The sequence below is a fragment of the Limulus polyphemus genome, unplaced genomic scaffold (assembly GCF_000517525.1).
Source record: "Limulus polyphemus unplaced genomic scaffold, Limulus_polyphemus-2.1.2 Scaffold946, whole genome shotgun sequence".
NCBI lineage: Eukaryota > Metazoa > Arthropoda > Merostomata > Xiphosura > Limulidae > Limulus > Limulus polyphemus.
Genome location: NW_013666556.1, coordinates 311,316 through 323,349, shown reverse-complemented (window position 1 = coordinate 323,349; position 12,034 = coordinate 311,316). Strand labels below are relative to the sequence as shown.

General features: G+C 31.9%; 1 protein-coding gene across 2 annotated transcripts in view; it reads right to left on the bottom strand.

Moving 5' to 3' along the window:
- LOC106461375 (PEST proteolytic signal-containing nuclear protein-like) overlaps positions 1-11,366 on the bottom strand; it is a 21,152-nt gene extending 9,786 nt beyond the window's left edge. The window contains exons 1-3 of one of the 2 annotated variants that reach the window (XM_013921193.2): positions 11,297-11,366; positions 9,620-9,671; positions 2,175-2,431 (exon numbers count right to left, since the gene is read on the bottom strand). In XM_013921193.2, coding sequence (XP_013776647.1) covers positions 2,175-2,431; positions 9,620-9,647 — 285 coding nt within the window. In that variant the 5' untranslated portion in view covers positions 9,648-9,671; positions 11,297-11,366. The remainder of the gene's footprint in view (positions 1-2,174; positions 2,432-9,619; positions 9,672-11,296) is intronic. The other variant, XM_013921192.2, reaches the window with a different exon arrangement.
- Positions 11,367-12,034: the final 668 nt, after the last annotated feature.

Here is a 12,034-nt window from a genome sequence, read left to right as displayed (position 1 = left end):
TAATTACAAAAGAAAATATTAAACTTCATTGGGATAGTTATAATGTTATTCCCTTTACACCATACATTATATTTCTACCTAATGCTCAGGATCTATTGTAAAACATGTTACACTGTAGCCTGCACAGTAATCTATTATCCCTATGTGCACAGGTGGGGTTAAAGTGCACATTCCACAACCTTTTACAGAGTGCCATTCAACATGGTATTATGTATTTGATGTCAAAGTTATGAACTATTCATTTTACCCTAAATTGCCCTTTAGTGACAGTTCATAGTAGAGTAAATACCAGACATAATATACAGTGATAGTGAAAAAACTGTAAATATGCATCACAGAGCTTCTAGAAGTTATGCAAATGCAGTACACAAACTGTATGATGGACAAAAGTATTTTTATTCTTCACAAGAATATCACCTCGTACTCCAAATTTTCAGAGTCTGAGACAGGCTGACAATCAATTCACATAAATAACTTCAGAACAAATGTTTGCAACACATCTGATTCAATGTGTACAAAAGACTTGTATATTTTACAAAAAGCTTGCCATCTCTTGTGTAGATACACAAGATAAATTTGGAATTGTAGTCAACATTTGTTGTTCACTACAGGGTCAGTCCAAAAAACCAATTCCATGCATGTTCAGTCAAAATGACAAGGATAACCTCATCAAAATCTTTTGAAAATGTATCTGATGCTTCTTAATACATGTTCAAAGGATCTAGGTTAAAAGATCAAGTCATTGAAATTAGTCCAAATGTAGCAAATCTGCATATTTTCTCCACCTAAACCAAGATTGAGAAAATTGACAAATCATTCTTTGCTAAGAATATTGAACATTTCAAAATGGAAAAATATTTAAATACAAAAAAAGTAAGCTAAGAACATTACTGATTTCACATTACTAAATACATTACTGCTATACTAGTGACATGAACATGGGTGATAAGAACCCACTATATGCCGTATAAAGATGACAAGGCTGCTCAAGAGAGAGAAAGCATAATGTTGAAACTTGACACTTCTCTAAAGTTTTAGCGCATTCTTAAAACAACTGACAAAGATGTTAATCATAATGATTAAACATATGCAAGAGATTTACCATTTTAAAAATTGAATGACAATTGAATATATACCTATGTATATGTTTGTTTTACAAACTTTCTCCAGAAATTTTGATTCTAATACAAAGCCTATCTCCCTTTGGCCATTTGTAATATATCCTAGCTGGTTGTTGAGTCACTTAAACCTTGCTTATTGCAAGACAACACCTCAATTCAATAGCTTTAATACGTTAGCATGTGCACAGAATGAGACAAACCTACAAAAAGGGAAGAACAAAAAGTACATTGTGGGATAAGTATCTAAAACTAATCTGTATTTATAAAATGCTAACTTACCTCTGTTTCTTTGATACCATGCATTAAATATCAGGTAGAATACAGGATAAAACATAAGTACAGAATGATGAGAACCCAATTAATCAATAATATACGAGCATTGATTAGTGTCACATAAGATAATCGATGAATCAAAATTAGTCAAATACATTAATGCCATGAAAATAATTAAAAAATAGAAATCAGTGTTTCCAACTATTACCCCTTCTCTATTATTCCAACTATTCAAGTCTCAGGTGAAGATAATTAATTAATGAGCTCAAAAATTAATCAATTAGGAAATTACACTAGCTGCCTAGCTCTAAACAGAAAGCATCAATTTTCATGTATAAAAAGAAGAAAACAACTATTACCCCTAAAAGTTGAGTACAATAACAAAAATATGTGGCTCAACTCAGTATAAAAGAGAGCTTAGGAGTTCCAGTACTACTAGATACAAAAGCAATGACACATAAATATAGTGGTGTATAATTCTTTTAACTTCAAAAAGATGAATGAGGATAGACTAGACTAACCAATTCACATGAGGATTTATCTCCCTGGTATTACATATGTATAGTGAATATCATGCTCACACCATTACTGTGAGCTTGGAATCCTAGGTTAAAGCCATAGTCAGTACTATTTGTTTTTGGTATATTTTAAAGAATTATACCCAAAAATATTTTACATTTAAAAAATAACTTATAAATGCAAGAAATACACTATACAAACACTGATTAACAAATAAACTTCAAGCTGTATATAAATGTCATTCCTACAAACATAACTCACCTGCATTCCTAGTTTTATTGAAATTGCCATTGGGTTTTTCTTATCTTGCGTCTGAAGAAACTTAGCTGAATTAAAAGACTTGGTGAAGCCCATTGAGATTTTCTGTTTTTTTGTGGCACTGTTCTCTTCTCCACTCTTGTCACCTTCCTCACCCAGCTTCCTCTTCTCTGCTTCGACTGCCGATGGTTGTTCATCCTCTCTGCGAGAAGGTTCGGTATTAGGCTTGATTTTTGGAAGGGAGTCCAGATCATCAGAGCCTGGGTCAAGGTGAAACACACTGGCAAATTTAAAATCTCATTCTTCAGAAGAAGCCTTTCACAACCACATAGTATATGTTAGAACAGGAAAAGGCGGCGGCACTGGCAGCAGTGCCGCAAGCTTCCAACTACAGCAAATAAAAATGGAAGGTGTCATTACCCTCTGGATGTAAAATGATTGAAATAAGCAAACAATTTTGATTGCTGTCTTTGCGACTACAAACCACGGAAGTACAGATGCCTGTCAGATTCTTGTGTTGTCACAAATCCACCAAGATAAACTGCCATTCCTCAATTGCAGCACAAACAATACATTGAAAAGTTTTTAATATAAATCAAGGTTGTTTAAATATATAAATATCAACACAAGGAACAGTCACTTAGTATTCAATCAGTATATTCATCCCCTTCAATTAGACTTTACATGTATTAAGCAATAATGATCTTGCATGCCTATACATGTAATTAATAGCTTTATACCAAACCCAAACTAACTAAAACAGGTGTATAATGTTAACTTCTCTAGAAGACACAGTTATCACAAAAAATGCTTCTTCCACTATAATGATGTTAAGGTATACGAAATGCTTAAAATATTGCCAGATTGTCACCTAAAAACACTGTGTACAGCAAAAAAAAATGATGATGAAATCTACAGTGGGAATAAAAGATATATGCATGAGAAGACTTTTACAGACATTGACATGAAGGCTCTGTGTCATTACAAAGTTTGTACATGGTAAAATGAATTTATGGGACAAGGCTAATTATCTCCTTCTAGAATGAAGAGGAATGGCCTTCTATTTATCCAAATCTTGGTGCAAGTACAAGTTATCTTTTTTTTATTTATATCTATAATAATAATAATAATAAAAGTGTGGGTGGGTGGGTGGGTGGGTGTGTGTGTGTGTGTGTGTGTGTGTGTGTGTGTGTGTGTGACTGCCATAACTCCAAGAGGAAAGACACTAAAAACCTGAAATTTTGCACCCATACTAAGTGGACCCTGAGGGTGTGCACCTGGGTATTATTGATTATATATATGTGTGTGTGCACGCATGTGCAACTTATGTGAAAACCATATAGAAAAAAAATTTGACTGCCATAGCTACAAAATGAAAGAACATTAGAAACCTGAAATTTAGAAATAGAAATCACAGTTGTGTGTGTATGAACGTGCCTGTATATGTATGTGTGACAGATATAGCTCCAAGAGGAAAGAACCTAGAAACCTAAAATTTTGCACCCATACTAAGTGGACCCTAAAGGTTTGCACATGAGTATTATTAATTATCTACGAGTGTGTGTGTGTGAGCACACATCTCTTTATGCAAAAAACCATATAGAAAAAAATGTGAATGCCATAGCTCCAAGATGAAAGAACCTAGAAACCTGAAATTTAGAAATAGAAATAACAAAAAATTTACAACTAGAAATAACAATTTTGTGTGTGTATGCACATGCCTGTCTGTGTATGTGTGACCGATATAGTTCCAAGAGGAAAGAACCTAGAAACCTGAAATGTTGCATCCATACTGAGTGGACCATGAAAGTTTGCACATGGGTATTATTAATTATCTATGTGTGTGCATGCACATCTTTTTATGCAAAAAAACACATAGAAAAGAATTGTACACATGTGCACACATCTTTTTAATGAGGCAAGTTAGCGAAAATCTACATAGAAAAAAGTGGATCCTTATATTACAAATAGAAATCGTAGACTGACAGACACGAATGTGTGCACATGAGTGTGCGTGTGTGACCACCATAGCTCCAAGAGAAAAGAACCTAAAAACCTGAAATTTGCTCCCATACTAAATAGACCCTGAGGGTTTGCACCTGGGTATTATTACTTATTTACATGTGTGCATGTGCATTTTTTTATGTGAAAAACCACAGAGAAATGTGACTGCCATAACTCCAAGAGGAAAGAACCTAGAAACTTGAAATTTTGCATCCATAATAAGTTGGCCCTGAAGGTCTGCACATAAGAATTATTACTTATCTTATCCATGTGCATGCATATATATGCACATCCTTTTAATGAGGCAAGTTAGCAAAAAAACCACATTTTAAAGAAGTGGTTCCTAATATAACAACTTATAATATATAGAAAAGCCAGTACATTTTGGTAGCAATGCATTCCAATAATGGCATTTATATCATGTTGCTTAGTAATAAAAGTATAACGTAATATTCTAGTTAGAAGGCTATGTGCAGAAAGTATAAAATGAAATGTATAAACTAAAAAAAATTGAAAAAATATTTGTTCTTTTCTAATTTAGAGCTCCATTAATTAAATTTGTTTTTTATTTAATTTTAAAATCAGAGGTCAAGTCAGAGGGAAGGTTACCTTTATAAACATGACATCCTATAAAGGAGCAACAAAAGTATATAGGTTATACTTTTAAGGTAAAATGGGTTCAGAATACACACACACTGACAAAGTCATCTAGATTAAATCAATCTAATAACTCGAGTGAAGCCGGGTAGTTTCAATAGTTTGCCTCATTAAAAAGATGAGCACACATGCACACACTTGGGTAAGGTAAGTAATAATACCCAGGTGTTCACCCTCAGGGTCCACTTGGTATGGGTGCAAAATTTCAGGTTTCTAGGTTTTTGCTCTTGGAGCTATGGCGATCACATTTCTTTTCTATGTGGTTTTTCGCTAGCTTGCCTCACAAAAAGATGTGCATACACATGGATAACTAATAACACCCAGGTGCACACCCTCAAGGTCCACTTAGTCTGAGAGCAAAATTCCTGGTTTCTAGATTATTTCCTCTTGGAGCTATGGTGATCACACACACAAAGACGCACCTTTTTATTATTATAGATATACGTACACACACTCCTTGGAATACAAGTTTAACCCTATCTCAACGGGTCACATGTCAAAGGCCATGTCATCTCATTTGTTGATTTACATTCAAAATTTTATTGAACTACTATTTTATGAATCTACATCAATAAGTTTGGTATCAAACTGTTGATTATAATTCAAATGTTAGCATTATTTCGTAACTTAAAACATCGATTTTTGTGTGTCACCTGGTATGATGAATGCAGCACTTGTTCAAATTAAATGTTTGTAATGTGAAAATACAAAACCTCCAGTTCGTACGAATTTGGAACTGAAACTACCAATACTGACAAGCTAAAATATCACTCCTGTACTGAATCAAACACTGCCCTTTCCACCCATTTTTGGAAACAGTCCCTTATATACACTTACTTCCATATATTACATGAATAACCAATCAAAAGCTCAGAATGTCCCCCTACTGGTTTTCTCGGCCATTATGACATGCTAATTTCATTCTTTTCATACAAGATTTGAAACGATGAGGTAAGTCTTTAGTGTGCTCAAAATTCCATATTTTTTTTAGACCCAAATACAGCTTAGTTACTACGTTGATAAATTATAGTGAAATTCTATGGTACTGATACAATAATTTATGATTTTTTGATTATTTAAAATTTATATATAAAACCTAAAAAAAAAAAAAAAAAAAAAAAATTACTCTTTTTTACATCCTGAGAATTTATATATAAAACCTAAAAAAAAAAAATTCTCTTTTTTTACATCCTTCACGTGGGAAACTTCATAAGGCTTAGCAACCTATGACAAGTGGCAAACGAGTACAAAGGTTATAAGTAGAAGAGATAGTTGTTTGCTTTACTTCTTTATTTACTGTTCTATGTTTTTAAGAAAAATAAGTTTAAGAGCTTATTTGTAAGTAGAAATAATGTATAACAGTTGAAATGTGACTATTTTACAAAATACTAGTCCACTAAAACACAGCCAAGACAGGTCACTTTGTAAAGACTAAAGGTCAGTTATATATTATTGGATACGCTAACATGAATGCATGTGTGCCACATAATTGTAACTTCTATACGGTTAGCCAGGCATGGGTGGAAGGTCAATATACTAAAAATAATAAATATATATAAATGAATAACATTATGAGATTTAAGCTATTTAGACTAAAAATTTGTGTTTTCATGTTATATTTTGTAGTCATTCTAGAACAAAAAAAGCATAATCTATATTTTTTTCCTAATTTCTTTATGGTGGTTGCAAGATCAGTCAAATCTACCGAACCCGTACAGAGATTAATTACTGAGAATAACAGATAAAATATAATGTTTTTTTCTAAAGAAATGTTTGATAACTATCCGGACATTATAAAGATTTTGCATTTGTGAAATTTCAAAAGTTTCTGATGCATAAAAGTATTTTTAATATTAAAATGAAAATTATTTTGCATGATAGACAGGCAAGATGTGAAAAAAAAAAGGCATGAAAAAAAACATTTCTTTATAAACCTTAAGACTTAATAAAAAAATCAGATATTTTGCGTATAAAAGCATCGTAATCTTTATTGATAATCTGCTAAATTTCGTCAACATTCGCTTACAAGTTTAAAAGTTATAGCATGAAAACTATAACAAGCACAAAATGGTTATGAGTTCGGTCCCAGGGTCAGAGCCCTGGCTGAAAGAGTTAAACAAGCTAAGATGCTACCAGCGTTTCTACACTGTGTCTAATGCTGAAACTGACACTTGTACCATCTGCTCCAAAGCTTAACATCTAAGATTCAAATTCATTAGGTAAAAAAAAACCACCTAATTTTGGATAATTCAATTGATTTGAATGTTCATAATCATGCATGAATTATCAACTGACAAAAAAATACCAGTTCTCCTTGAGAGTCACTGGCTAACCACTAGAACCCACTGATGTTTGCCAGCTAGCCACTGCTAATTTCTAGACCTGAAAGAATAACTGAACTCTCATTGTAGTATGAGAATATTTCAGCCCTTTCCACGGAGTCTAAGACAATAAAGCAGAAACACCCACAAATCTAAAAAGTATTTGCCCTAATCTCATTGGTCTGATACATAACACTGAAAGAAATGCAATGCATTAATAACGTAAAGCTGCTGTTCCAAAGAAGAAAGGCATTTGAATGATATTAGAATCTAACCTAGGGATAGTATTGATAAGAGCTATAAGTCCAATAAGATACTGTATAACAACAACAACAACAAAAAAAAAGACTTACAAAACTTCAGCTATCTTAATCACAGAAGAAAGATGAAGGATAAGGAGAATCATTTTAACAAGCAAGACATCCCCCAGTCATCCACACAGAAATAGCACAGACAGAAAGCAAATAATCAAACCATTCAGGTGAAAATATAGGATGTAGAGGCAAAACTAAAATGAAAAGCTTGAAATTGATACATACCCCAGTCACTGCAAAGGAAAGATAAAATGTCCAAATTTTTAGTAATATGAAGAAATGCATTTGAAATTTTGATTTTTGACATCCATAGCATGTTAAATGACCAGGTAATAAATGATGAAGATGGAGGCCAACAGCAGTATTAATTATAGGTATTATTAATTCAAACACATTCATCATTATTGATGAAATTCTGAGTGAAGAATGAAGCTTTAATTGTCCCAAAGGCTGCAATAACTACATTTCAATTTTGTTCAATTACAACCCCATTCTCAATTGTTTAAGTCAATGTTGGTTGCCATATTTATGATAGCTAAAGAAGCTAGCATTAAAGACCTTTTGTCTTTGATCTGGAACAATATTACAGTAAAGTGTATGAAATTATTGATCTCACAAAATGGCCATGATAGTTCGCTAACATTAATTTACTTGAATGTGGCTCATTTGTTGTGGTAATGAAAATAAACCCCTTACCTAGGGTTTACACAGGTCCTTGAAAACTATAGGAATTTCAATAAAACCTATAAGGTCATTAAAACGTTTTTAACCTTTAATATTTTGTATAAAAACAAGAAGGAAAAAAAAATGTCTCTGATATGAAAACAACAAGTAAAATAATTGAAATCTGACTTAAGATTAATGGCTCTGTTTTTCTCAATTTTTTTCATTTTTACTGATTGCAATACCCATGTATTGTGTAATCAAAAGAAATATTTTAAATACTCCATTTCTTCACAGCAAGAGATGAATAGGCTAGCCCTGTGTGCCTGAAGGTTTGAAAATATTTTTTCATTGGTTTGGTTGCCGTTAAACAAAGCTATGCAATCGGCTATTATGATATGCCCACCATTGGCATTGAAACACAATTTTTAGTTTTACTAAATATTTATCATAGATTACAAAATCAAACGCATGGGCCCGAGTTCAAAGTGCTGTATTTTAAGTGAGTATGTATCACCATTCTTCAAACATATTTTCAATGTGAAATTTCTTATTGGGTAACATTTTTGTTAAGAGTGAAAAGCAGAAACATTAAAACATTTTTTGCAAATTCACAAAAACTTCTTAACTCAAGAACATAACTATCCATAAATTGTTTTACAACTTAAAAAACAAATTAAACATTTTTAAATATTCTAAATCAGTAATGAACAACTTGCACTAATCTGAGGGCCACACACAGTGTAGCAATTGCAATCTCAATGGCTTCATGACCCCCTCCCCTTTACCAGTCATAAGCCAAAAATGATAAATTTGAAGGAAACTGAGCTACATGTAAAATATATTTTAAGATGCATAAGAGGTCTCAGTTTGACCACTAGAGGGGCCACATGTAACTTATGGGCCTTGGGTTACTCACTACTGTTCTAACCTAGTTTATCTAGTCATACTGAAGACAGGTATAATCTCAGCTACTTTGATTTCAATCATCAATGCTCACAAAAGTCTCGCTTAACTCTTTAAACCCATAATTTGTTTGCACATTCTGCTGGAATTATTTTCATGATGTCCTGATAATTATCACTATATCTTATAAAATTTCCAGTCTATTTATAAAAGGTGGGTAATAACATGGTTTGGATTAGTTTTCAGTCAAAGAGACAAATGTTATCAGACGTTGTCACTGTCTGATGGGTAAATTGGAATTTTAGGCTGGGTGCTGGCAGCATCTGTTTGGGTTTAAGAAGTAAATTTACTAGAATGCTATCATACTCCACATAATCATTGTATTATATTAGCTATTACTAAATTGTGGAACAGTTGTTAGTATGCAAAACAAAAATAAAATGGTTAACAGTTTTAAAGAAAAAGTCAATTAGCTATTTCTGTCTCTAGTATAAGTAAATACAGGTGAATTAGGTTGGTTCAAGAGACTTTCATTATAAATATAAGCAAAATTTAATCCTTTTTAAAAAAAAAGCAACTGTACCTTCATCCTTATTCTGAAGATTGGCCATTTTTGCTTAGTACAGTTGAGATATCTAAATGGATATATCACTGATACATGACACTGATGCAAAAATACATGAAAACAGCAATACTTCTACTAAATTTCTCTAACAAATCCAAGCATTTACTATGAAGTTGACCAAAAGGATTAATTAACTCTATAATGAAAGTGTTGTCACTAAAGAATCTGAAGTTTTTCTTTTTATCTGGTTTCAAATCAGCTTTATTCACTTCTACAGTACATGAAAAGTAGCATTTCATGGATAATTACAAAATAATATAGCTATCTTCAAGTTTTGTACACCAAAAAATCTTTTCAAATATAACTATCTCTTCAGCTTGGTGTCACAATGAAATAGCTCCACTACCACTATATTTTTTCAGTTTATCCATATTCAAATTTTAAGTCTATATTAACCTATACACAGTAATTGTTCAAGTTCAAAAATTAATGGGCGCAAAAATAAAAAAATTGCACCCTTCGTTAAAATTTTCAAATAATGTTTTTTAAGATTCAGAATACAGGGTACAAAAATGGTATATAGTACAAAAATACATATAAAAAAAATGACGATTAATGTTTAGGAAACGGAACTTTATGAGCTTTTAACATGGTAGAACTTTCCCTTAATTTGTCCATATTAATTTTCTTTGGCGATTTTATTTTCTATAGAAATTACTGCTAGACCGTTTGATCTCTAATTCCATTGTGATATGCAAAAAATGTTTTTATCAACTTTATTCTTGAAAATGATCTTTTGCCACACTAATGGGCAAAGTTAATAAAATTCTTAGAGCAATAAACATATTTGAAAAAATTTCTTTGATTTGGTTTTCACATATATAAAATAAGACTATCTGAAGTTAAAGTTTCTGGTTTTCAATGTGATATTAATTTAACTTTTAAGTTCTGCACACAAAATTTCATCACAAATATCCCGTTAGTATTTTTTCTAAATTTTTACAATTTTTGCACCCCTAAACATTTGCAATGGATTATTTGAGCCCTTCTAAGTTCTAGTTCTAACCCTCCTTGAGTTGATCCTGCTTATAACTTATAAAAGTTATAAAGATCAAGTTAGAGCATGCAGTAAATCTTTGGTAAATCAACAGCATATTTAAACCAGTTTAAGGAAAAATATCCTTCACTTATAGGTTACAACAGCTTATAATTCTAGTTTTTACTGTAATTAACTTTACTAGATTTTATTCTATATTGATTATGAGACACTTTTTAATATTGTCATAATTTCTTGTCATAGTCGTATATTTGGAATAAAAAATCGGAATACATACATTTTTTAGTGAATGATAATTAACAATTTATTATAACTTATAATAGATTTGATTCTTCTGAGATTGACACCATTACAATGATAGACACTTAGGTTTAGTTATAATAATTAATATTAAATTAAAATTATGTTAGGCCTAACGTTAAATTTAACCAATGGCCAATATAAATTGTGGCCATGAGAGTATGACTTCCGAGTCTTGTGAGTGTCGTTGTCAATTGCTAATAAAATAAAAACAGTATCTTATTCTCGAGATTAATTTATTCGGAAATGTCTCCAAAAAATTATTCAGTGAAGAATCACGAATACCATGATTATTACTATTACAATAACCTTAACTTTGTAATATATTTTAAACCTACCTATCAAATTTCCCTCTGGATCGACTTCTTTCTCCGTCATACTGTTATCGTACACTCTTGAGTCTTGGTATAAAATCTTATTGAGTAATGCTTTATTTCACAAGTTTTTTGGCTGTCTTGGCATTAATAAATAAAAGTGTGTGTGATATAGCATAACAATAAAATTGATGCTAATTTAAATAACATTATTCTTTTACCTGCCAATACGTTTTTTTTAACAAAAATAAAGAAAAGTGTATAACAACATTTGAATTTAATTTTATTGCAAAAGTCCATAATAATTTTTAATTTAAGTCTTCAAGACCTATACCACTATGTATTGGAACATTCAAGAGCAGAGAGGACTGAGTAGTTATATGAAACGATTTGAATATGCAAATCATCAAGTTACGTAACAACCACAGGTCCACAGCTGATAAAATGTCAGGTGATACGGCATGAATTAAAATAACTATATGTTGAAAATGTTGACATTGTTTCGGCCCCCCAGTGACTCAGCGATAAATCTGATGACTTATAACGCTAAAAACCAGGTTTCGATACCCGTGGTGGGCACAGCATAGATACACAATTGAGTCGCTTTGCGCTTAACTACAAACGAACAAACAAACAGAACATTGTTTGATGCCACCAAAAAGTATTGCTCTTGTGGAAGATAAGTCACAGACCTTTACGATGCATAATATTCATACTGTTGCGTCAGCGAGGTCACGTGACTAGTGTCACGCCACGTTTTCT